Genomic DNA, 27,390 nt, shown 5'->3' on the forward strand with positions numbered 1-27,390 from the left:
ATGATATTCTCTTTCGAAAACTCAAAAGAAAAAAAATAAGAAGATTCTTGCATTACTCTAGTTCTCAGGATAGCCATAAACCCGCCGGATTGATTCTTTCAAATTTTGTCAAAGTTTTAATGATTTGCCTAAACATAATTTCAATCGTTCTATTTATTTTTAACGTATCGTTAAGCCTAAGCTTTCACGCCTATTTGCATATGCTTAAATTTAACTGTTAATTTGTAAACTTTCCGTTCCCGAACCAACTTAAAGAACAACCTTGTCATAGTGGGTAAATAACATGCCTGTAAATAATTTTTTAATTGCTCAAGGAGTAAACCGATAACAGGTAACAAACTGGATTTGGACCAAAATCAATAAATACGCTTCGCTGGTTAAGTGCTGAATGAATGATTGAACATGCAAATTTAATTAAAATATTTCTTCAATGCTTACAATTAGGGAATGTTGGATAAATAAATGATTGCTTCCTCTTTGCTTTCTTCTTGCCTTGTTTTTGCACAGTTTTCTTCCTAGCTTGCCTGCAACTAAGAAACTCTTCCAGAATGGTACAATTTGAGTTTGCAGAACCTAGACTTGTAGCTTAGCGAGCTGGCTTAATACGTTGAGACCACTGCAAACTAATAATGTTGGCATTTTTTTTTGTGTGTGGAAAGTGATGGGAATAAGGAAAGGATTATTTTTTCTCTATTACTGGTTGGCTTTAATAAAAAATGGATATCTCTATGAAACGCATGCAATTGGAATTGAGTGCAGAATGTGTGTTTGTGTCTGTATGTGTGAAAATGTGTACGTAAGTGTTAATTAAATGTGGCGAAAAGCGCAGAGATTGGGGCGTTTTTGGGAAAGTGGAGGGAAAAATAAATACAATTTCTAACTAAGGCCAGCCATCGTGTCGTCGGTCGCCAGCGTTTCAATTAAAGTGCCTCATACCGGAAGCTGCTGCATTTAATTAAAAATATTTCTACCCCTCTTTGGGATTGCCATTTTTGGTGCAATCTTTTCCGGCTCAGCGCACAAACATGGCCAAGAAATCGTCCGAGGAAACCTTTTTTCTCGGTTTCGCCTGGGAAAATGGCTTCACTCTCTGACTCCCCGGCATTGGCCACCGAATCGATAAGCAATTAGTGCGCTCAAGTCGGGTGCCAATCTCTCGAACGATGCGCCCCTCAGGCCAGCTGCAAGGACGACGATGACGAAGCGCGACAAATTAAAACAAAGTTTAATTATTTTCCATTTCCTCCCTCGACGACGATGGCGGTGCAATTGCAGCCGATCTACAGCTGTTTGTTTTTGGTTATAATCGTGATCCGTTTGGCATCTGAAACGATTCAAGAAATGTTGAATTAAATTCAATAGCAGGCGGAATTCAAGCCAAAATTAAAGAAATTAGAAAAAGAAATATTGACTTAACCATTATAACAGTCCGTGCTCGATTATCCAAAGAATGCGTCGAAATATCACTTCAGAAAATCGTGAAATTTTTATTTTTATATCAATATTTTGGTCACTGCCCTAAAATATGACCCTAAAATTGTTCTAAAGTAATCTGATTGTATATTATACAATCTACAAAAACTGACAAAAATGACTGCGCAGGCTCAACTCGCAGGGAAGCATAAAGTTTGAAGTTCCGAGAATCACTCCCAAGTATCATTTTAAGCTGTCACAACCGCTATAAAACCTATCAGCCAAAACCAACATTAAAACCACTAAGTTGTAACAGCCTCCACCAGAACCCCGATAAACCTCTGTTAATACCTAAAAGAACCTCCGCAAAAGGTTGTTACGGCCTAATTATATAACCTGCATAGGAGTTCAAGGCATCAAAATTAAATCCTAAAAATCTCTTCAAAGCCATAATAAAAATAAAAAAATTCTCTTAACAAATGATATAACGGAGATGGTTTGCACAAATGGCGATGAGTTCCCAAGTAACATTTTTTTCCAGGAGTTCTACAAGAGCTCTTCAAGATAGCTACAGCATAGCAGTTTGGACCGCGGTAGGATAAAATTCTCTTCAAAACTTCTTCAGGAGTTTGGAAGAGTACTTGAAGAGGGTTTTATCCTACCGCGGTCCAAACTGCTATGCTGTAGCTATCTTGAAGAGCTCTTGTAGAACTCCTGGAAAAATAATGTTACTAGGGTTGGTTGCTTAATTTCAGCTGCGGTTAAAATTGTATCGATAAATGTGAGGGAGATAGAGCCAACAAAATCAACTCGCTTCATCAAAAATAATTCTTAAAATGGAAATTTTCTAAAATCTGAACGGTAAATCCGAATGAGGTCAAATTTGTTTCAGAACCTCGATTATGGTCTAGATTATGATATCGAGAAAAAAAATTAGATAAAATGCCTAAGGAACAGTTTTGGAATTCGGTGAAAAATTGGCTTTTACTTTTTTGGGGGGTTTTTCCCCTCACAGTAAATAAGTACAACTTTCGTAAATCAAGAACCACATTAACGACATGGATGAACATTTGGGAAGATGTAGGGCTTTAAAAAGGCAATTTTTCAGATAAATTAACGATTTCAATACTTCAATTTTAGACCAAATTTTCATTTGAAACCCACCTGATCAGTTAAAAACATACTCCGAGTCCCCTAAAAAATGGATAAATTCAAATTTGGTATGGAATTGGTTCAGGTTCAGCACATCCCCTTTTAAATGCGCCCAAAAGAGCTTAAATCCATAATGTGGGCTCTGAGAAACCCACTACCACAAAATTGAGCACTTTTTTACCACACACGGACGCCACGCGTGCTCTACGGTAAATTGAGCGCCAAAATTCGGATGTTGGAGATAAACCAATCGATCGTCCATGATTTTTTGCAGATTTTTCGAATGAATATTTCTCGAGAAATGATTTGATAACGAAGCTTGATTTTGAGTCGGAGCCAATATGTAGGAGAACCGAACCGCACTGATTCTCCATACAAACTTTGGAGAAAAACCATTCGGTCCAGACAATTTTTTTTTTTAATTCAAAATTCACGTGATTCTGGGGACCCCAAAGATCATGCTTCCCCTCGAGTTGAGTCTGCGCACAATTTATTTGGTCGGTGTAATAAAATATATTGTATTGTAATGAATAAATCAAATAAAGACTATAAGTTTGTAAAGTTTAACTAATTTCAATCTATCAGATGAACTCAAATTTCAGTAAACAAAATAAAACAGGAAATTTATCACCAACATTTCGTCGTTATCTTGCTTAGAGTAGTACGAGGCAAAGGTGTGCACCAGTCTTTTAATAGTAGTTTATGCAACAAGTTGCAAAAAGAGAATTTTTTCAGCACGAGTCGTACATTTATCCAACGAGGTTCACCGAGTTGGATAAATACGAAGAGTGCTGAAAAAATCAAGTTTTGCAACGAGTTCCATACAACATTTTTTTGCAATTCCAAAAAACACACACTGAGTGAAATTTATGTCAAATTTTCGTTTTTTGTGTCAATAAATCGTTTAAATCAAAAAAATGTTGAAAAGTGTTACTTTTCGAAACAAGTGCTGAAAAGTTCAACTTTAAAAAAAGTAGAACTTTTCAGCATTTATTTTGAAAAGTGTTGCTGTTTGATTTTGTTATTTTTGGTACAGAAAAGTAGGCTATTTCGTCGTTCAAGAATGACAGGAAAAGCAAGTAGTTTCACGACGGAATTGCAAAAAAGTAGTGTATGCAATATTTTTTCAGCACGGGTCGTACATTTATCCGACGAGGTTTACCGAGTTGGATAAATACGACGAGTGCTGAAAAAATCAAGTTTAGCAATGAGTTGCTTACAACATGTTTGGCAATTTCGAAAAACGCCTTTTGAATGAATTTTTTGAAGAGTAAATTCAACGTTCAAATGAAATTAATTTTGAAATATGTTACTTTTCAATACTAGTGCTATTTTTAACCAGGTTTAACAAAAATGATATGCTACTAAGTGATCGGATTTCGAATCACGACGTTATACATGTTTTGGCTCCAAAATAGTCATAATTGAAAGACGCAACTTTTTTAATTACTCCCTGCCATTCTTTTCTCAAAAATGTTTATCTCTGCTTTTGGTATCAAAATCCATAAACTACAGATGAAGCTCTGATCAAATATAAAATTGATGATGACGAAATAGAATAATTTAAAACTTACCATCTTTTCATCATTTCCAGGCCAATCTCCACTCCTCTTCACCATTCTCCTCCACCACCACCACCACCCATGCAATGTTTCCCTCCCCCACCCCTTCTACTGTCCACCACTGGAGGTACGCCGCTCGGCACCCGGTGCCGCCGACCCGGAAAAGCGCGACATCGACGACGAGGACGACGCCGGCGACATGTTCGCGAACGGATTGCCGTGCTGGCGCGTGAACAGATCGTGGATGGCCATCAGAATCTTGCGGCGCGCTCCAAGCGGCTTAATGTCCAGATTGAGCAGATCCTGGTCGGTGAGCGTTTGGAACACCGTCATGTCGATTTCACCATTGATGAAGTTTTCTGAAAAGGGAATTTGATTTGAAAGTTGTTTCTTGTTACGTTTAACTGTCCCTCTTACTGATGTAATGATCCAGTCCCAGCCCGGTCAGAATGGACGTGACGTCGTTGTACTGCGACAGCTGCTCCCGCTGGCGCACCGGCGTCACGTCGATCATCGTGGTCGTCAGGTTGAGACGCGAGTCACTTCCGGCGGCGCCACCACCGCTGCCACCACTTCCACTGCTGGTGTTGGCCCAGCTCAGGTCACACGCTTCGAGTGGCGCCGGAGACGTTTGGCTGAGTCCCAGTCCCTGCCAGCTGGGCGTCGGAGTGCGCAGCTCACCCTGCTGGACGGGCATGTGGATCGCTTTGTAGCCGGCGACCACGCGCGGGTCAAAGTTGAACACGAACGTATCGTTCAGCGAGCTGGGCATCGGCGTCCGCTGGTCGTCGTAGTTCGTCGTCGACGGGAACTGCGGACTGTCGGTGTAGCTCATGTGACGGCTGGTGTTGGGAGAACTGTTGATCAGCGAGGTCGAAGTCGAGCCAGAGGAACCTACAGAGGACATTTGTATCAATTGTAATGTTTACTCTTGTACCTATCTCAACCCACCTGGCAATTGCTGATCCAGCGAACTGTTGCTGCAGTTCAAGCTGTGATACCCGCTCGAATGATCTCCACCGGCGCTGCTTTGGCTGGTGTTTTGGCACGGAACGGACAGTGCTCCACCGTTGGAACCGGAATTTCCGCGTCCACTCAGCGACAGCTGGTGCAGTTGTTGCTGAAGATTCGGCACCTGCAAGTGTGAACTGCTTCTCTGCTGCTGTGACCCTGCCGAGTTGAAGTTCTCCAGTCCCGGTGGTAACGTCAACGGGTGCTGCAGCTTGTTCTGGGCGGCCATCTGGATGTTCTGGAACTGCGCCCGCAGTTGGTTCAGGGTAAACTCCGGTGGTGGAGTTGGCGCCGGCCAGCAGTTGGAGTTGAACGGCATCGGATTGATGGGCGAAAGCGGCGAAAAGGGTTGCGGTGACGGCACGGACAACAGCAGTGATACGTTCTGGGAGCTCTTCGGTTGCTCCCCGGGGGCCATGTACGAGCGGGGCACTTCCGCAACCACTCGGGGGCCCTGACACTTGAGCAGCTGGTAGCGGGCCTCGTAAATGTTGGCGATAAACTTTTCGATGCCCTTGATGACGATGCAAAGCGTGCTCTGGCGGGACTTTTGCCGGACCGAAATGAAGACGTCGTGCGTATACATCAGCTTGGCGATGTCGTCCGAGTCGACCGTGTTCTCCGGGTAGTCAAATATCAGGGCAATCGGGAGGCAACCCTGCAAGGAGCGTAATTGAGAGCAATAATTATTAGATGCTGCTATCTCAGGGGACGGACACCGATGCTTACGATTAATTGCTGCCTGGCCAGGTAGACGCCGTTTATTGAGCCCGTAATGGTCACCTGGGAGCGCTTGATTGGCTTTATATTCACGTCGTTAGCATCCGGGAACATGATCTGGGGAATAGATACAAGTAAAGGGTTTAATTAGAAATTGTTATGGACTAATTGGGGGAGGGCACAATAAATTTATACAAATGGTCATTGGGTCAGCCGATTGTTGTTTTGTTATTCTTGGGAGAGTTTCATCACTGGTGCTTGCAATATTTTTTTGAAATCATGTAACGATAGATATTTTTTTGTATTTCTGTATTTTTGTCGGGGTCTAACACCACTTACCTCTTGCTTGTTACGGCGTCAGACCCCCAGATATAAACTCCAGGCAGGGATTTCTAGGATAACTAAAGTCATAATGCTTATGTTATTTTTCTGGTTAGTGATTTTTTTTTTAAATTCAGGCAAATTGATTATCAAAACACAATAACAAAACACAACAATATTATGTAAAAGCGGTAATAATCGCCTCCGACGTAAATATTTACAAACATGCGATAGAATGATTCAACGCATAAACTTGCAATCGCGCTTTTAGTTTCCAACCGACACGTAGCAATCAATCATGTACTTATTCCTGCTACTTTTCTTAGGAATCAGTTCCGCCTTGCTCGAGGACAAAGAACCGATAATGTTCCCCAACGAACGGACCACCTTGGACGGTAGGTGAACTCTGTTATTTTGAAAGATCTTCGGCATAAATCAAAACTCTTTTAATCAGATTGCCACCTGCGCTACTTCAAACTGGAGAGCGGTGAAGTTGGACCTCCCCACGGCACGGCTGCTCGCTTCCGGGAGTTTGCCCACATGGCTGCGATCGGTTGGACCGACCTGGCGAACGAAAGCATCGAGTGGCAGTGCGGTGGATCACTGATTTGGGACAACTTTGTCCTGACGGCTGCCCATTGCGCGGTGGATTCGCGAAATCGTGCTCCCGATGTGGTCCGACTTGGGGATTTGGATTTGTTTACCGCGGTGGACGACGCGCACGCGCAGCAGTTTGGGATCGTGGCGATTGTCCGACATCCGGAGCACAGGTTCGCTGCAAGGTATCACGATATTGCACTGCTGAAGCTGGACCGGAATGTGAGGTGAGGGCGTGGGGTCGATTAGAGGGAGAGATTTGATGGGAAGTTTTTTGAGTACAGATTTACTCTTACGGTGTCACCGGCGTGTCTGTGGGCTGACGAAGAGGTTAGATTTCCTACGTTGACAGCGACCGGGTGGGGAAACACCGGATTCGGTAAGATCTTAACCTTGAAATGAAACAGACATTGATGATTGAATGATCCTTTCAGCTATGAAGCGTACTCCAAACTTGCTCAAGGTAACACTCAAACCAATCGACAACAAACAGTGCAGTGAGGTGTACACATCAGGGGATCGAAAGCTACGCAGTGGTCTCCAGGAACAACACATCTGCGCCGTCGATGAGAAGATGGACACTTGCGAGGGTGATTCTGGAGGACCACTACAGGTCAAGTTACTCCACAACTCGCGGATGTCCCCCTTTCTGGTTGGTGTAACGTCCTTCGGGATCACCTGTGGGGCGTCTCATCCGGGGGTTTACACCAGGGTTTCGTTCTACCACGACTGGATAGTGACGACGATGCGAAGTCAGGGGGCTGTGGGGTTTGAAGGTATGGGAATGCTGTACAACTTTAGTTGAATTTGTTACACGAATCTGTTTCAGAAAACTACAACGCAACGTTGTGTACATTGCGATTCGCGGAATATCGGGAGTTTGATGAGGCGGTAGTCGTCCGCCAGAAGGACCATGAGGCTGAGATTGATGGTACGAAGATGAGAATCCGCGAAGCGCCAATTCCAGAACAGATGGTACAAATTCGATGGTTCAGGAAAGATAGGGATTGCTACGGAGTGATCGTTGACGAAGATACAGTGCTGACCGTTGCTGATTGTGCAGAATTTGAAGAGTATCTTATAAGATTTTTAAAAAATGACACAAAGAAGATTCATAAAGTCAATTTCAGAGAGCCTCCATCGTTCATCACATATCTGGAAACTAAACTGATGGCCATTTCGAGTATTCACGTGCATCCGGACCACGTCCGGGGATCGGGTTATAACAACATTGCGATTCTGAAGATGAGTCAACTGCTTGATTTACCTCTAGACTTTCAACCTTCGTGCATCTGGCACGAACCTGACCTCCAAGGTTCAGTAAACGCCTACGGAAGAGGTCGACGTGATATCAATAAATTTGGATCATCTAAGCTAGGTTGCTCAACGTTTAAGGTTTAAGGCGTCCAAACTAACTAGAACTTTCGACTCCAGATCCAACCGAATCCAACCATTTGATCCAATCACCGGTGCAGAATGCAAGCAGTTGCATTCTTTCCAAGCAGTTCGACCAACGACTTCCCCACGGCCTAGCCAGCGAACACTTTTGCGTTGGAAACGACGTATTTCAGGTGCCCGGATCGTGCAATCAGCTGGCCGGCAGCATATTTGACAGAACACTCTTCAAAAAGAACAACAAATACCACCATACCATGGCGTTGAGCCTGCTCGGAAGGGATTGTGGCTTTGGGGAACACCTTATCGGAACTCGGCTTGCGAGTCACGTCGAGTGGATGAAATCGGTGCTGCTTCCGGAATACGGAGAGGTCGCAAGTGTCCTTCGATACATTGATCCTGATCTACGGGAAAAAGATTCATGTGAAGATCGTGGACGATGCGTCCCTGTTGAGCAATGTTCAGTTTCTTGGAGAAGGCTTGGTACTTTTGTACCAACAGTTCCGTAGTTTGCTGTCCTGTTGACAAAGCTGAAAAACTCAGTAAAATTCATCCGGATATTCTTGCTTGTCCAAATTTTGTTCGTAATCTTCCTCGCTTAACAATAACTGGCTCGTTTGTAAGATACAACCAGGCTTAAACAGCACATTTTAAAGCACACCTTCCCGTTTCAGGTCCAGATCGGTTGGACTCGGAATCGAACCAACCACTTCCTCTGTTCCGGATCAATACTGAACGAAGAAGTGATTCTTACCACGGCAAGCTGCCTTGGAGATGATCCTCCCCAAGTAGTTTCCCACCACCACACACCGTACCTGTACCGAGTCGGAGCAGCTTTGAAACATCCCGCGTACAACGCCACCACCAAGAACAACGACATCGCGCTGATCCAGCTGAGGGATGGGCTCAGCTGGAGTTCGGTGCTGTTTCCGGCCTGTCTTTGGACCAACTCGACCCACACGCCCATCGTCATGAAGATGCTGTTTCTGGACCAATCTGACGCACTCAAGCTCTTCACCGTACATCCCATGTACAACTCGGACTGCCAGCGGACGCACCCCTACCGAATGCCGAGCTCTCAGCTCTGTGTGAGGGATCCCGGCCGGAATACGACCTGCGTCAGTACTACCGATCAGGCGGTTTGGCTCGATCCGGAAGGGGTGCCCTTCCTGGTCGGATTGACGCCGCATGCGGAAGAGTGTGTTCAGTGGAGGTATTCTGTTCTGACGAGGATTTCCTCGCACTTGGAGTGGATTGGAGGATATTTGTTTTAGAAATTGAAAATTTGAAATTTTGGTAATAAAAATCGGAACACCCTAGTGATTTTCAAACAAATTTGTTTTCATAACTCAAAACCTTCCCGACTAATCTGAATCTGAATCATCGCCTCCGTTATCAATAAATTACATTCGCAGCTCAGTTGCACTTTCAGCGTGATCTCTCGCCGACGTGATAATCAGCAGAAGTAACTCCAAGATGCGATCGTTTCTAGCTGCTCTTCTGTGCTGGTTCTGGGCAGCTTCTGGTCAAGAACCTGAGCAAATTATGTTCCCCAACGAACGCACAACGCTGGATGGTAAGTAACTACTTCACGACGATCTTCAAAATTACAGTCAGTCCGCTTTCAGACTGTCACCTTCGCTACTTTAAGCTGGGCAGCCCATCGGCGGTGAAACCGGCCTTCGGTCTTCCAACCCGGTTCCGGGAGTTTGCGCACATGGCCGCGATCGGTTGGACCGACCCGGACGACAGTGAAACCATCCAGTGGCAGTGCGGCGGATCACTCATCTGGGACAACTTTGTGCTGACTGCTGCGCACTGCGTGCTTGACGCTCGGAGTCGAGCTCCCGACGTGGTTCGACTGGGGGATTTGAACCTGTACAGCGCGGATGACGATCGCTACGCACAACAGTTTTCGATTACGGCGATCGTACGACATCCGAAGCACAGGTTTTCCGCGAGCTATCACGATATTGCGCTGTTGAAGTTGGACCGGAACGTAACGCTGGACGAGACGGTTGTACCGGCGTGTTTGTGGACCGACGAAGAGATTAGGTTTCGGGAGCTGATCGCTACGGGCTGGGGAAGTACTGGATTTGCTGAAGAACACACGCCAAATCTGCTGAAAGTCCTGTTGAAACCGATGGATAACGATCGGTGCAGCTTGTTCTACCCGGTCAGCAAGAAGCTTCACCAGGGACTTCAGAGCCAACATCTGTGTGCCGTAGACGAACAGATGGACACCTGTGAGGGTGATTCCGGAGGACCGCTGCAGGTCAAGCTGCTGCACAACTCACGAATGACGCCGTTTTTGGTTGGCGTAATATCGTTCGGATCTACCTGTGGGGTGTCTAATCCTGGAGTTTATACGAGGATATCGGAGTACCATGATTGGATCGTGATGACCATGCGCGAGCAGGGTGCTGTTGGGATTCACGGTATGTCCTACAAGCAACTCATCCTGATCAAATCTACATGAAAAAGTCGTTACAGAAAGCTACAACGAAACGCTGTGTGCGTTACGGTTTGCCGCATATCGTGACTTTGACGAACAAGTGATCATAGAACAAACGGAAAGCTTCACCTCGGTAGATTCTACCAAAACGCGGATCTACGCGGGTTCTGCTCCCCAACAAATGGTCAAGATTGGGAGGGATAACTGCTATGGAGTGATCGTCGACGAAGACACCGTGCTTACGGTAGCGGATTGCACGAATTCTAGAGGGTATGTTAGAGGTCTTCGACGTGAAGAGTTCGATGTTAAAGGAGGTTCATTTGCAGGGTTCAACCAACGTTCATAACCTATCTCGGCAACAAGACGATGCGTATTTCGAAAATTCACGTTCACCCCGACTTCGTCCGCGACTCCGGTTATAACAACATAGCGATCCTCAAACTGTACGATCTGCTGGAGTTGCCGTTGGATTTCCAACCTTCGTGTATCTATCACAAGTCGAGAATTGAGTTCGATTTGAAGGCGTACGGAAATGGACGACTTGATATAAACCGGTTCTTATTTGGTGGATCACCTTCAATTGGTAAATAACTGTTCATGTTTACAAGAAAATCCTAAATTATCTATGAATTTTAGACTCAAGAGAATCAACCCACGTTATCATCCCCAAAATGTTCAACGAAAGCGACTGCATCGTTTCCGATCGCTACCGGCCACGACTTCCACATGGGCTAGCGAGGGAACACCTCTGCTTGGGGAACGACGTCTTTCAAGTTCCGCGATCGTGCGACCTGCTAATCGGAAGTGTTCTGGATGAGTGGCTGGGCAAAGGAAACAACTTATACCACCATACCATGGCACTGAGCCTTCTCGGTCGAGACTGCGGCTTTGGAGAGCATTTGATCGCCACGAAACTGGCAAGCCACGTGGACTGGATGAGGTCCGTACTGCTGCCGGGACAGGTGGATTCCAGCAATGTAGTACACTTTGTTGATCGAGATCTACGCGAGGGAAACAGTTGCAACGTTGACGATCACCAACAAGGTGTTTGTGTAAAGATGGAGCGCTGCTCAGTCCCATGGAAAGAGCACATTGCTCGAGGACTCGTTACGTTCTGTACGACAAGTTCCGTAATCTGTTGTCCAGTGGAAGCGGTTGGCAGAATGAACAACAGCTTGATACATCCCGGCATTTTCAACTGTCCTTCATCCGTACAAAGTATCCCTCGCAAAACATCTCTTGGATCGCTGGTACACATTGGATGGATTGAACAACAAACGATCACGTATCAATGTGCCGGAACGATCATCAACAAGTTCATGGTCCTCACTACGGCGAGCTGCCTTGGAAATACAATACCCGACGTAATTCAACCCATAAACAATCTAACACAGTTCCCCATCGACGCCGTCCTTCGTCACCCTAGCTTCAACTCCACCGACAACACCAACGACATCGCCCTAATCAGAATGATTGATCCCTTTAGCTGGAGCCCAACCATCTACCCCGCCTGTCTGTGGACAAACCAAACCCACACGCCGATCGTTATGAACGCGGCACGCCCGACTGGTCCAACAAGCTTCGAATTCACCCTGGTTCATCCCATGTACAACTCGGACTGTCAGCGGACACACCCGCATCGCATTCAGGACTCTCAACTTTGTACGAGGGATCCAAACTCGCTCACCACTTGTACATCATCAACCGATCAACTCTTTTGGATGGATACCAATCGCGTAAGCTTCCTGATAGGGCTGGCTCCCAACCAAACTGAGTGCACAGAAAGAAAGTACTCGATCTTCACGAGAATCGCCGCCCATTTGGAGTGGATCAGCGAGAATGCTAGCTAGAATCAGCTTAACAGAACTAACCTGTGTTCCAGTGCGGCTCATAATTTCACGCAAGTTGCTCGACGCCCGGCCGAGCACGATCGGGTGGTGTTGGGTCGACACTTCCAGCTGCATCTGGACTGGGATTTGGTTCTGGAAAAAGCGAAAAAAAAGTTGTTTTTTTCTTGGTACAAAAGCTTAAATTCGTCGCACTCACCGCCATATTTTCGCACATAAAGTCCATCAACCGACGCGTTGCCTCCTTCACCTTGAGTTCCTCCTTTTCGGAGCCCTTGACCAGCACCAGCGACGAGTGCAGCTTGGGCCGGGTCGAGAAGATGACCTGCACGTTGAACTCCTTCTCCACCTCCTTGACGTACGGGGTGTCATTGTCCGGGGGTGTCTTCCCGGGGGCCAGTATCGGCAGCTCGAACGAGATCAACAGCGGCGTGGAGATCCGCACCAGGGCTCGAGCCCGCTCGACGCCCTCCAAGCTCCCACATAGGGACACCTGGTTGCTCTTCTCCGTCGGGTTGGACCGGTTCGAGTCCGGGAAGTGGATGTGGGTAGCGGTGTCCTCCATGATGCGCTTGATGTTGTTGCCACCGCGGCCGATGATGAACGAGTGGTCCGTGTACGACACGTCCATCTTCATGATCACCCGGCTGCCGCGCGAGTCCAACCGGGCCATCACCCGGTCCTTCGCCTTCAGCACGTCTGGCAGCCGGCCCACGATCCTGATGTGGGGTCTTTCTTGCTTTTGGCGCCGATCTTCAGCCGGCACGGCCAGCTCACGTACGTCGTGGTTTCCTTCATGATCTGGGAGAACGAGAGCGGCCGGTTTGGGATAGGTTTGAGAAAATTTGGGATTCAGCTGGATTCAGTTGAGTGGAGATCACTTACATTCGTGAAGAATTCCTCAGCGCTATTCATTCCTTCTGAATACGTTTCAACTGGGAAAAGAAGAGACATGTTTTTTTATACTTGTTGATGTTTATTGAAAAATTGTGTTGGATGATTTCAGCTACTTTGATCGATTCCACGATAACCGGCAGGATCTTGATCAATTTGGTTCAAATTTGACATTGGAGGTCCTTGGTCAGAATTATTAGATATTTTGTTTTGTGATTAGGGTGGTTCAAAATATTTTGTTTTTTTTACGATTTTCGCAAAAAACACACTTTTTAAAAAATATATCTCAATTTTAGCTCGCCACGTTGTAGAATAAAGGTAATAAGTTGGTCTTCTAACAATGGAACGCCCAACGCACAAAGTTGGAACGGTAACTTCAACTGATCGGGACGATTTTTTTCCAGTAATTTGTAAGGAAGTCTATATAAACCAAACACATTTTAGAACTGGATTTGATCAAATCTGTAATATCTGAAAACATCGTTTCAACTTTTTTTGAAATACTGCCTCCGCGGAACTTTGGGCGATTTTTTTTTGCTCGCGAACCAGCTAGTTGAAGTTACCGTTCTAACTTTTTTTTAGCCTTGGGAGCTTCAATGTTAATGAAAAATACAAAGACATTTAAAAAACCTAATAATATTGTGAAACACATAAGGTCATGAAAGTTTTAATCACTGATTTAAAGGTCTTGGCGGGACTAAAGAGCCCATAACAGGTTTCAGAGATTAAGATAAAAGAAATAAGTAAAAGGATATCACTAAATAAATCTAAGTTAAAGTGCGCATTAATGTAACGATATATCAGATACCAGTTGACTCTTTGGTCCGAGACCTTCAAATCAGGAAATAAAGTTTTAATGATCTTTATTTGTTTTACGATTTTTTTTTTCATTAAAATCACCTTTCCTCTACAACGTGGTTGGCAAAAATTGGTTCTGCCTTTTCGGAGAAATGATTTTAGAAAAATATGTTTTATTGCGAAAATCGCCAAAGAAAAAAGAGAGAAAAAAGAATAAACTATTCAAAAATTTAAAACTGGAAAAAAATAAAGCACAAGTTTTGCTTTCCTCAGTGACATTTCATAAAGGCGAAATCTTGGATGTTACCAAGCAGTCTATTCCACGCGCTCCAGTGATAGTTCACATTGAGCAACAGTGGTATAGGCTGCTTGTTTACATCCAAGGTTTCGTCCTATTGCAAATTTACAATAGAATTCTTAAATTCCTGTAATTAATTTGAATGGAAAAAAAATTAAGTCATATTTAAGGAAAGAAACTCAAATTTATTGAAGGATGAAAAATCTTAACTTAATTGGAAATTTTGACGAAGACTACGGACAGTGCAGTACGGACTGTTTTCAAGTCACTTAATTTTAAACATTTTCAGTTTTAAAATTATATTTTTTTTAATTTTTATAATATTCAAAATCATTTCATTATGCAAATTTAAATTTAAGATTTTCTCAACTTTAAAATTTCGATACCTCTGTGCTCCCTAACTAGAAAGGAATACCAGGAAGCTTAGTGCAAGAGAGCACAGAGGCATCGATTTGTGAAATTTAGAATTTTCAAACTCTAGCTTTTTAAAGAAAATTGTTTTAGAAGACACTACATTTATAAATTATTTTCTTTTTTATTTTTTAATATTTTAATTATAACTTTTGAATTTGTCATTAATTGATTTCTATAAATTTCTTTGTATAATTATTTGCTGTGTTAAATTTCAAAATCTCTGAGTTTTTTTTTAATTTGTCAATTTTTGAATATTTGTTTTTTTATAATTTATTACTTTATTGGTTCTTTATTTCTGTGTATTAATTTATTTTTAAATAAATATCATTTGTTTTTGCTTATTCTTTATTTTCGTTTTGCGTATCTTTCAAGCTCCGTATACTGCCCCTGATCGCATAAATGTCCCATATGCATTTTCATCGATTTCGAGTTATTTTTGCAGTTTGGTTCAAAATTGTGTGATCATTCAAAAGAGCCTATAACATCCAGTACTTTGTTCTAGAAATCAGGAGGAAATCCAGTTTTTTCGCGAAAACATAACACGTAGTCTTTTTTATGGGACAAACTTCAAATGCGTTTTTCTCAGCTTGCTGTTTTTGCATATGGGACATTTATGCAAACATGGGCAGTATAGGCCTTTAAATAAATATTTATGCTATAAGATTATTTTTGAATTTTGCTCCATAATTTTGAAAACACAGTATTTTTTTTTCTTTTGTATTTTTTAGTTGATTGAAATTGTTTTTCTAAAATCATTGTTTCAATAATGTAATTTTACATCTATTTATGAAAAAAAAAACTAACTTAATCCACCTATGTGGTTGGAGCCTTCCTCACTCATTACCAACAATGGCTGATTTGATGGGGTTGTACAAAAATTTCATCTATTTTTTAGATCCGGGATAAAAAAGTACATAAATATCACTTAAATGGCCACATCTCGAGACAGGGTTGCCAGATCTTCAATGTTTTGGACTCGTTGGAAAGGTCTTTTGATAACCTAACCAACGATGGGTCGGATGGTGGAGCCGGACATAGTTTACATACATTTAAGTGAGATCCGGCTTCCAAAAAGTACATAAATATCACTTAAAAGGCCATATCTCAAGACAGGGTTGCCAGATCTTCAATGTTTTGGACTTTTTGGAAAGGTCTTTTGATAGCCTATCCAACGATGGGTCGGATGATGGATCCGGACATAGTTTACATGCATTTAAGTGAGATCCGGCTACAAAAAAGTACATAAATATCACTTAAATGGCCATATCTCGAGACAGGGTTGCCAGATCTTCAATGTTTTGGACTCGTTGGAAAGGTCTTTTGATAACCTATCCAACGATGGGTCGGATGGTGGATCCAGACATAGTTTACATACATTTAAGTGAGATCCGGCTACAAAAAAGTACATAAATATCACTTAAATGGCCATATCTCGAGACAGGGTTGCCAGATCTTCAATATTTTGGACTTTTTGGAAAGGTCTTTTGATAGCCTATCCAATGATGGGTCGGATGATGGATCCGGACATAGTTTACATGCATTTAAGTGAGATCCGGCTACAAAAAAGTACATAAATATCACTTAAGTGACCATATCTCGAGACAGGGTTGCCAGATCTTCAATGTTTTGGACTCGTTGGAAAGGTCTTTTGATAACCTAACCAACGATGGGTCGGATGATGGATCCGGACATAGTTTACATGCATTTAAGTGAGATCCGGCTTCCAAAAAGTACATAAATATCACTTAAATGGCCACATCTCGAGACAGGGTTGCCAGATCTTCAATGTTTTGGACTCGTTGGAAAGGTATTTTGATAACCTATCCAACGATGGGTCGGATGATGGATCCGGACATAGTTTACATGCATTTAAGTGAGATCCGGCTACAAAAAAGTACATAAATATCACTTAAATGGCCATATCTCGAGACAGGGTTGCCAGATCTTCAATGTTTTGGACTCGTTGGAAAGGTCTTTTGATAACCTATCCAACGATGGGTCGGATGGTGGATCCAGACATAGTTTACATACATTTAAGTGAGATCCGGCTACAAAAAAGTACATAAATATCACTTAAATGGCCATATCTCGAGACAGGGTTGCCAGATCTTCAATATTTTGGACTTTTTGGAAAGGTCTTTTGATAGCCTATCCAATGATGGGTCGGATGATGGATCCGGACATAGTTTACATGCATTTAAGTGAGATCCGGCTACAAAAAAGTACATAAATATCACTTAAGTGACCATATCTCGAGACAGGGTTGCCAGATCTTCAATGTTTTGGACTCGTTGGAAAGGTCTTTTGATAACCTAACCAACGATGGGTCGGATGATGGATCCGGACATAGTTTACATGCATTTAAGTGAGATCCGGCTTCCAAAAAGTACATAAATATCACTTAAATGGCCACATCTCGAGACAGGGTTGCCAGATCTTCAATGTTTTGGACTCGTTGGAAAGGTATTTTGATAACCTATCCAACGATGGGTCGAATGGTGGATCCGGACATAGTTTAAATACATTTAAGTCAGATCCGGATATATGTGAAAACACATTTTTATACATAACTTTTGAACTACTTATCGAAACTTCAATCTGTATAAAACTCGATCTATGGGACCCTAAACCAAGTCGAATGCAACAGGTTCGGGTCAAATCGGTTCAGCCAGTGCTGAGAAACATGAGCTAGTTTGTTGGTCACATACATACATACACACACACATACACACACACATACACACACATACACACACATACACACAGACATTTGTTCAGTTTTTGATTCTGAGTCGATATGTATACATGAAGGTGGGTCTACGACGTTTTTATACGAAGTTCATTTTTAGAGCAGGATTATAGCCTTACCTCAGTGAGGAAGGCAAAAGGTTGAAATACACGTGAAGATTTAAATTATAACACTTTACTCATCCGTCCAAATAGTTTTTGTGTCTTTTAACTGTTAAGTACATAGAATCTTCTTTTTAGAGTTTCGTTGATTTCTCTTAATCCATACAATAATTTTCAAGCTTTTTGTAGATCTAAACAAAACTTACAAATTGCTTTTAAAACATTGCAAAAATGTTGCGTCATTCCATTCGACAAATTAGAAAAACGTAACGCATCGCTTAAAAAGATGTTTCACTGTATTGAATTTACAAATGCAGTTGAGATTCGATTATCTTTAGTCTACGGAAAAGATTTAATTCGGATATTGGAACAACTTTTTTTTTGCTTGTTGAGCTCAAATATTGCCCCAAAGTGCTTTCAAATTTAAGAAAAATAAGCTGGCAATCATGATACAAACTACTCAAATTTACAGAACTCTAAAAAAATGAAGAAAAAAATATCCAAGATTCAATTATGCGAAGTTTGTCGGAAACCTTGGGATAATTGCACTTAGGTAATTGAATCGTCGGATAATCGAGGATTCGGATAATCGAGTTTTGATAAAATTTTCTTCATACCTTGTTCAAGAGTAAAGAAGATAAGCGAGTTTTATTTTTTTACAGGCATCCTCGAACGTCCGACGATTCGATTTTCCAAAGTTCGATTATCCCAAGGTTTCTTAGAAACTTCGGATAATCGAATCATTGACAATTTTTTTTTTAACTTTCAAATACGAATTATGCAGAATAGCTCTTGTAGATCTTTTGAACCCTCTGTAACTTGAGTTATAAAACATAGCATAATAATAATAATACTCAATCTGACAAAAAAAAACGCCTCACCTTTAATCATATCCTCCAGCTTCTGGCGGTCCACCTTGAACCGCTCGACATGCAGGTCGTCCGGGTTGGCCACACCGAGCTGGGCCGCGATCAGCCGCAGGTCGCCCCAGTCGCTCTCCACCGACGAGATCTCGCTGCCGGTGGTTTCGCTCGGCGGTCCCCCATTGATGAAGATGTGCTTGTTGAACGGCGGAAACGACGACGCCATCATGGTCCTCTTCCGGTGACCGTCGTTGACGCGGTGGTGCTTGCCGTCCGGGATGGATGGATATTTGTCCTGTCCTGGAGATCGATCCACACGATGAAGGATGGTGCTGCCAACGCGCGAAGGACGCCGACGGATAATCCGGAAATTAAAAATCGAAACATGGAAAAAGCGTGAAAGGATGATGGCGACATAAATTGGATTTTTTTTGTGTGTGCGGGGCTAGGATCGACCTTGCTACGGCAGCTACGGCATGGGGACATAATTGATTGTATCTCATAAATAACATTTGTTCACTAGTGGTCGAGGTGGTGCATCAATGTCCGGCATGACAGATTGGGTTGGGAAGGCGGAAAAGGTATGAGATGTGTGGAACATATTTCAATTCAGGATATCTAACGGTTTCATCACCGGGGGTTGGTTGACGGATATGCTAGACAAATGTATCGGATGTTTTTTGATGGAAAAAGTGAGTAATTTGCTAGATGCTATTTTGAGCTCAGCAAATTACAGTGACTTGCAAGATTATTTGAGTGATATGTTTTTTGCTCTCATGGTGTAAACTTCGTCCAATTTCATTGAACATGAAAAAATATAAATAGCTTTTTCAATATAAATTAAAATTTTAGTATCGTCGGAACCTAGATTTTTCGGAACCAAGGATTTTTGGAAAGTTTTCGTGGCAAAAACTTGTAGTCATTATTTTTAAAGCAATCCTTCATTAAATCGCGATAACTTGTGATGGTTACAAGCAGACATTTTAAAATAATACATCAGATTTTTTGTAATTGTCTGCAATTTTGAAAAACATTTATACACTTTTTTTTTCAAAAATCACGAAATTTAAAATGAAATATGTTGTTAAAATGCTCAAATGAACGATCAAGGTTTTGAAGATTTGAAAGTAAATTTAATTCCCCTTCTTCTACTTCTAGTTACGATAAGATTGTGCTATCTTAACACACCCTGCGAATGCGACAACTCATCAAAGGGAATTTTAGTCGATGCCGTTTTGTCACAACTGCATACAAGTTTATTATTTACATTTTTGATCATAACGCAGGACCTTGGCAACCAAATGCAACCAAATTAAACCAAATTTCCGAACATAGCACAGGGTCGAATCACATTTGCAACGCCCAACAACGTATCTCGAAAGGAATCCCATCTACAACAATTGTACAAGAGAGCAAACAAGCATCCAAAATGTTGTCACGGACAAAAATGCATCACCAATCAAAACAGCAGCGCGGGAGGTTTCGATTATCAGATAACAAATAAATCACCATTCATTGGCATGCATTCATTCAGGCCGCTGATCAACACTTGAATTTCCACCCAGAGTGGCCACACCAGAAGAGCCCTCAAATCAGATAAAAAGTTGTTTATTCGCGCCAAACAAACATTTTCCCCGGGAAAACATCCCAGCGCGTGCACTTTTGTGAGTGTGTACATGTGTGAGTGTTGTTTGTGTGCTAATCCCAACCTCCCTCACTTTAGTAGATTAGTGTTTGGACGCAACGCTCGTCGGCGACTAATAACCGAGCAAATTGTATCTGTTTTGAAATCAAATTTCCACGATTTATTCGCTTATTTACGAATAATTAATAATCGTCCCCGAGGTCCCCGAGATGCCGGTGCCAGTTGTCATCGGCTAATGCTGGTTCCCGGGTGGGAGTCAGTGTGGCCATCACGCCAGCAGTCAGCCGGGATAATTGAAACATTTGGGTTTGCGTGGTCGCGAGTTTTTGGGGGCGGTCCAGGCCCCAGCCCTGACTGTCGACTGTGCTGGCAGAAGTGACAACGATAATAAAGGGTAGCTGGATGGCTGCCGACGGTTCCCTTTTGAGAACAAAACAGCTGAACAAACAAATGCGTGCAGATTGGTGTGGGGATGACAACTTTCAAAATTTGATGTTTAAAGTCTATTGAATTTTAATTTTATTTATTTGTTGAGCATACCAGAAAATGGTCAAGAATTTAATTATCTTATTCTATATTTTTGCCTTTATCGCCATAATCTATGCACTTTTTGCCATCCTCAGCTTAATGAGGAAAGGCTATAAAATCACTCGAAAAATTAACTTCTTTATTCGACCTCGTAGACCCACCTTCACGTATACCTCTCGACTCAGAATCTAGTTCTGAACAAATGTCTGTGCGTGTGTATGTCTGTAAGTCCGTGCACCGAATAATATGCAAACGATTATATCTAGACTGGCTGTACCGATTTGGACCGTTTTAGTCTCATTCCATCCGTCTTGGGGTCCCACAAGACCCTAGTTAATATTATGAACTTTTGAAAAGTACTTCACAAGTTATGCTAAAAAATCGATTTTGGCTAAGGGTGATTTTTGTAAGAAATTCCGTCATTTTTAGAAAGGTATTTCTAACGAACCCAAAACATTGAAGATCTGACAACTATAACAAAAGTTATAACTACATAAATGTGGTGTTATTCATACACTTTTTAGAGGCCGAATCTCACATACGTTGATGAAAACGTTGTCCGGATCTACATTGCGACCTATCCTTGGATGGCTAATCAAAAGATCTTTCCAAAGAGTCCAAAAGCTTGAAAATCTGACAACCCTATCAAAAGTTATAAGTACTTTAGTGTTTTTAATACACTTACCGGATCTCAGATATTTTGATAAAAGTAAATGTTATTTATACATGTTCTTGAGGCTACGTAATGTATTCACTTTATGAATGTGAGGAAGGCACCTACCACCTAAAGGTGGATTAAATTACTATTTTTTTATATCTTTTCAGATTTCTCATGCCAGGATCAACCAAACTCCTTCGCAGGAGGAAACCAATGGAGTTTGGCCGGATACTTTTAAAAATTGTAAACACCCAATTCATTGTTATTGTATTCAAATGATGTAAGTTTTTGGTGCTACTGCTTTGGTGGCTTTTCCTTCCGAACAGGGCTGTTAAAATATCAAAATATCAGCTCTCAGGAACTACAATTATCCCGCCTGACATCATGCGTGGTCGGCTCCTAATCGCCGTCTCGCGTTCTCTCATTGCAGTTTTCGGAGAGTTTGAGAGACTCAGCGGTGAGAGCGCATAGTCGAGGAAAAGGGAAGGAGTGATAGAGAGAGAATGACATCGCTGGGAATCACGAGACACAAGAAAAGATCTCACAAGCTATAGTGACGGCCACTATACTCACGGATGTTTTTGATGCAACACTGCTACTGAATAAAGAATCAATCAATCAATCCATCAGAATGTCAATTTATTCATTAGCAAGAATTAAAAAAAAAACTAAAAATCTTGGAAGAAAAACACCTATGCACAAAACATTACTAAAAAGCTGAGCTAACTTCCAACAAATTTGATTTTAACGAAATCTGATTTTTTTTGAATAAATCTCTTTAAATTTCAGAGTCTGCGATCAGCTGAGAACCGAGCCAGACGTGCGTCCCTCACACACCATAAAAGTGCTAAAAAGTGCAAAAAATGCCTCACGGCAAGAAAAAGAGGCGGTCCTCACCAGCAGGATCGGCAGATTTGAAGAAGCTAAAAAATGCCGAAGCGCTACCTGCAAAGCCAGGCAGTTTGAGCAAGGACGCTCAAAATTCTTCTGGAAACCAGTTCGCTACTCTCCCTGTGGACGTGAGCGAGAAGGAATTTGAACGACGGGAAAAGTTGCCACCCATTTTTGTGAAAACATCGTCATCGGATTCGGTGCGAAAGTGGCTTACCGGGTTTATCAAATCTGGTGCTTTACGAGCTTCCATTCGCTTGTGTGCTGATGGACTCAAAATTCTGCTACCTACCAGAAAGGATTACAACTACGTTCGGGATTTCCTGAACAACACAAAGATGAATACTACAGCCATGACGATCCAGGTAAACGTCCCATGAAACAGGTCCTCCGAGGCCTGTACGACATGGATGTGAATGTGCTGAAAGAAGAGCTCAAAACTCTTAAGTTGAACGTGATCGAAGTCTTCAAGATGACGAGACACAACAAGGCTATCAAGTATCGTGATCAACTGTACTTGATTCATTTCGAGAAAGGATCGACAACGCCGTCTGAGCTGAAAGCAGTTCGGGCAATTTTCAACATCATCGTGTCTTGGGAACGTTATCGTCCAGTGCATCGTGACGTGACACAGTGTTCGAACTGTTTGCAGTTTGGACATGGTGGAAGGAACTGTTTCATCAAGAGTCGTTGTGCAACCGGCGGAGGTGAGCACAAAACTCAAACTTGCGAAACAATCAACGAGAACATTGAAGCCAAATGCTTCAATTGTGGCGGCGACCATTCGACCAAGAATCGAAGCTGCCCAAAACGTGCTGAGTTTGTGAAAATTCGGCAGCAAGCGACGACGAGGCACCAACCAAATCGTCGCAAAACACCACCAACTTTCACGGACGTGGATTTTCCTGCTTTGGCGTCACCTGGAGCGGGATCTGTTCGAGTGGTTCCAAATCTGCAGCCATTGCCGTTGAATCAGCGGCAAAAAGTTGCAGAGAATACAACACCTCCTGGCTTCAGTCAGCAACCGAGGGAAAACCAACCAGCATCAACGGATGAAGGCAGTAGTGACCTGTTTTCACCACAAGAACTTCTGAACATTTTCATCGAGATGACAACAACACTGCGTGGGTGCAGAACTCGTGCGGAACAAGTAAGAACGCTTGGAGGATTTATCTTGAAATACAGTTCGTAGTTTACTCTTTCTAATAATTTTTAATACTTCAATGAATTTACTTTTTTTTTAGTTTTAAGTTAGGATTAGTTGTCAAAGATATTTTTTTCTTCTTTTTTACCCAAATGTATTCGATTCAATGCAAAAATGTAAAACAATTTGAAGTAAATAAATGAATGTGAACAGTTAATAATAAAACGAAAAATACAACAAAGATGAAGAGCATTTAGCCATACCACTTAGAATGTAAATGAAATGTTATTATTATAAGAAAGTTCAATAAAGACATATTTAATTTCAAAAAAAAATTCTTTAAATTTCAAATTCGGTGAATAATGAGTTTTTGTCAGTTTCAAATGACCCTCGTTACATCACTGTTGATCGGAAGGCACGCCGATGAAGATTTTTTGGAGTATCGCGTTCGATATATTTAAATCTCTAGATAGATATTTTTCTACAGCCGGCTGCCTAAGATTTTAAAATTTCAACCGATAAACAAATTGATTATGGTCAATCACTATTTTTTTAATGTTAGTCTTGATTTAAAATTTTGAAAACATTGTTTTCCAAAAGATTAGAAAATTTCACGAATGTTTCAAATTTTAACATTGTAGATCGGACCATAAGTTGCTGAGATATCGACCTTAAGAAAAGGTGGGTTGTTTGAGTGAGACATAGAAACATAAATTGTCTTGTTTTTAAACCTTTGCATGGAAATATTTCAGCAACTAAGAGTCGTATCAACAAAGATAAAAAAAATCAAAAATATGTTTTTTCAAAGGTGGGCAAACATGGGCAATAATAAAAAAAAATAAACCACTGCGATTATTTTCAAAAAAGCTATCTAAAAATGGCTATAGCTTGAAAACGGTGCACTTTAACAAAATGTTACTGAAGTACTTTTTGCAAATTTGATTTTACATCGAAAAATGAAGTTGAAAAATTTTTACGACTGATATTTCGATTTTTTTTTAAATCAGCATTGATTCAAAAACTCATGACTCGGTCAAAGATTTTTTGCACATTCTCAAAATTTCTGAAAAGTTGGCATTTGATGTCCCCTAAAACAAATCAAAAAATAAAAAAAGATAAAAATAGAGATTTTTTGCAAATCAAGTTTTGATTTGATTTGATGTGTTAACCAACAGGGCCACAAGGATGACTTATGTAGCGGTTGCCTAGAATTACAGTGGCTCAGACTTAAAGGGAGCATCTTCAAATTACTGTCGTATGAAGGGCTAAAAGGGGATGGTTGGACGCGAACAAGCAAAATCACTCACGGTGTCCTCAGGGGAAGAGAATCTCCTTCGGACAATAACCTCCAATAACTCCGAAAAAAGTCTGACAAAGCTGAAAAACAGGGCTCGCACCCTGTTGGGGGCCGAAAAGGGCGCGGCAGACAGCTGGAGACTGACAGAGATTGACTCTAGTAATTAGACAATCCTTTAGAATTGTATAATTAATAAACTATTTCCCCCTTGTGACGTAGTTCTGGTCTTTCACTATCCACATCCAGTCTTCGCCATTAATTTTTTGCAAATCTAGTTTTAGGGACAAAAAATTAAATTAAAAATCACATTTTTTTTAACTTTGCCCAAGACACGGAATCGATCAAAAATCCTTCAAAAGATACAGATTTTTGAATTTTCATTCATCATTTTAGTATGGACAGCTGCAGGGCGTCCAACTTTCCCGGGTTTTGAATTTCTCGGGAAACGAGAAAAATATTTTTCAAATCTCGGGAATTCCCGGGATCCCGGGAAATTTTCTAAACAGTCATAAAATCTATGTTTTCATTAAGCACCATAAAAGTTTCAGCAGGATTAAAACAAAAAAAAATCGAATGACAAAAATCCGAGAGAGTTGCCCTTATGACTTTTAAAGGCACTTTTAAACAAAGGCAAAAAGTTTTCTACAGACAGAATTGAAATTGATCACCCCAAATTTCGCAAATCATCCATCCAGCCGCAATCGGATTAGCGTGGGGCTCTCAGTTCAGAAATTTATGACTCGCTCTCACCGCGTTGTCATTTCGTTTGACTGGGCGCCACCACGTGCGCGAACAAATGGCCCTCATCGGAGGGGCAGGAGTTCCCCTCCACGCCGGGTTCGCGCGACGTGGTCCAACTTTTAGGCTTTTCCGAACCGTTGCGTCCCACAAAACATCACCCCCAGTTGGGAGTTGGCCACACGGTTAGCCATCAATAGTGGTGGGTGGTGCACATTCACCCGTACACGTGCAGAGCAGAGACACGTGGAACCGTATTTAGCGGATGATTTCGAATGGAAAACCGTCCGGAATTGGATTCGATTGCCTGGCTGTTGAGGTCGTCGATTGTTCCCGTGACCGGGTGGAAAATCTGGAAAATTTGTTGTTAACCCGGTCATCCCAGTGGCCTGGCCAGGCCCAGTCGGTTGGTATTTATTACGTGGTTCGACTCTCGGTGGAATAGCCACTGGCCGGGCACTAAACAAGCCCACACGTAATCGTAGTGATAACATCTGTAATTATTGGTGTTAAACCGAGGATCCGTAGTGTGTTCGTGGTGGTTGCCGCTTTCGGAAAGTGGAATCGTGTGCATTTTGTAATGGATTCTTATCGGTTTCTATGATGCTCATAACTTTGAAATCATATAGAAACTGATGCATGATTGGATACCCATTTATAAACATTCATTATTGAATAGATTTGTTTTTTTTTATTTAAAAAAATAGTGCGATTATTTGAAACCATGAAAAATGATTTTAGAGGTAACTGATTTAGAGGTGCTTACTGAATTGTATAGCATTGTTATTTAATAGTGTTTCCAAATTAGTCAAATAAAAAAAAGAATATATATATATAGTTTAACTCAAGTAATGCTAGCCAGAATCTCGACCTGAGCGGCGAGACAGTCGTAAAAAGAACATGTTTCGTATAAGATCCTACAACAATCAGTTGGAATCACTTTTCCGAATACCACGTGATGAAATAAGCACTTCTATTGTGTTATCAACTGAACCAATACTGAAACTTATCCGGTTGCATGGAAATTGATCCATGCGATATCAACAGTAATCATGTTCAAAAGTTTTTAAAGTTCACTATTACCTGTAACTTTCCTCGTAACTTCAGTTAATCCACTTTAGTATCTTCTCCGTAGATCGCTGATCAATCTTCTTCATCCACTAAATCGTCCAGAATTTCTTCTTTTGCTTCTTCTTCCTCCTATTTAAACCAACTTATTCAAGTCTGGTCAAGAACAGGCTTCCAAAAATCACTACGGTGTTACACCAATCACTACCGTCGACATACTGTTTGCAAGTCCACAGTGCGGCACCTTCAGACCGAGACAAACCCCCTTTTCCGCGGTCAATCTCAGCCACCAACACAAATCAACACCGGTGATCCCGTGGGGTCATCGACCTCCGACGGCCAGGTCAATACCCTCGGTCAACCACGAAAACAAACCCCCGTACCATGTCAATATCACCAATACCGCCAAACACCCCCCTCGACAACTTGGTATTAGTGAAACACCGTTCAGATCAATCCAGTACCACAAACGATCCCCGTCTAGATCAGTGCCCAACTGATCTAGCCAACCTTACCTCTCACGTCCAGAAATGATCCTCCTCGTTCAGCACGCTCAGCGGGGATCTCCAGGAACCACAGGCACGACCCAAGAACGAAGAAATCACTCACTTTTCACAACTGGTCTGTGATCGAATTTGGGCATGCAAAAAACGATCAAACTGAGTTAAAAAACGCGCGCGCGGAACGTGCACCACTCCCGTTCGGCCTTTGCCGTACGGCTTTTGGGCAAGTTTTGGGTATCAATTTTTCACAAAATTAATAGAAAACTTCGTGGGGCACCGAGTTCGCGTTCCTGCCTGCGATCGCGCGTTGTTTCGTGGAACTGTCAAA

At 42.1% G+C, this 27,390-nt stretch overlaps 3 protein-coding genes across 3 annotated transcripts; 2 read left to right on the forward strand and 1 right to left on the reverse strand.

Moving 5' to 3' along the window:
* Window positions 1–377: 377 nt before the first annotated feature.
* Window positions 378–27,390, reverse strand: LOC6037548 (protein bicaudal C). Its single transcript, XM_001847375.2, is given in 11 exon segments — window positions 378–1,324; window positions 4,140–4,486; window positions 4,545–5,021; window positions 5,079–5,796; window positions 5,868–5,975; window positions 12,498–12,608; window positions 12,673–13,205; window positions 13,208–13,274; window positions 13,359–13,408; window positions 18,609–18,922; window positions 27,075–27,390. Coding segments are annotated over 9 exon segments (2,526 nt in total). The 5' UTR covers window positions 18,820–18,922; window positions 27,075–27,390; the 3' UTR covers window positions 378–1,324; window positions 4,140–4,235.
* LOC6037525 lies at window positions 6,458–9,454 on the forward strand. The gene is made up of 8 exons (XM_038253498.1): window positions 6,458–6,574; window positions 6,634–7,003; window positions 7,061–7,155; window positions 7,211–7,552; window positions 7,606–7,849; window positions 7,907–8,154; window positions 8,211–8,790; window positions 8,846–9,454. Exons 1-7 carry the CDS (start codon window positions 6,478–6,480, stop codon window positions 8,678–8,680), a joined length of 1,866 nt encoding a protein of 621 aa, XP_038109426.1. The 5' UTR covers window positions 6,458–6,477; the 3' UTR covers window positions 8,681–8,790; window positions 8,846–9,454.
* On the forward strand, window positions 9,584–12,646 carry LOC6037523. Its single transcript, XM_038253497.1, has 5 exons — window positions 9,584–9,747; window positions 9,800–10,609; window positions 10,665–10,896; window positions 10,953–11,209; window positions 11,263–12,646. Exons 1-5 carry the CDS (start codon window positions 9,648–9,650, stop codon window positions 12,474–12,476), a joined length of 2,613 nt encoding a protein of 870 aa, XP_038109425.1. The 5' UTR covers window positions 9,584–9,647; the 3' UTR covers window positions 12,477–12,646.

Source organism: Culex quinquefasciatus, chromosome 2, assembly GCF_015732765.1.
Source record: "Culex quinquefasciatus strain JHB chromosome 2, VPISU_Cqui_1.0_pri_paternal, whole genome shotgun sequence".
In the NCBI taxonomy this organism is placed as follows: Eukaryota; Metazoa; Arthropoda; class Insecta; order Diptera; family Culicidae; genus Culex; species Culex quinquefasciatus.

Coding starts and splice junctions, on each gene's coding strand:
- LOC6037523 (XM_038253497.1), top strand. CDS start 9,648: ATGCGATCGTTTCTAGCTGCTCTTCTGTGCTGGTTCTGGGCAGCTTCT. Junction 9,748..9,799: donor CGAACGCACAACGCTGGATG/GTAAGTAACTAC, acceptor GTCCGCTTTCAG/ACTGTCACCTTCGCTACTTT. Junction 10,610..10,664: donor GGGTGCTGTTGGGATTCACG/GTATGTCCTACA, acceptor AAGTCGTTACAG/AAAGCTACAACGAAACGCTG.
- LOC6037525 (XM_038253498.1), top strand. CDS start 6,478: ATGTACTTATTCCTGCTACTTTTCTTAGGAATCAGTTCCGCCTTGCTC. Junction 7,850..7,906: donor GATTGTGCAGAATTTGAAGA/GTATCTTATAAG, acceptor AGTCAATTTCAG/AGAGCCTCCATCGTTCATCA. Junction 8,155..8,210: donor ATTTGGATCATCTAAGCTAG/GTTGCTCAACGT, acceptor TTTCGACTCCAG/ATCCAACCGAATCCAACCAT.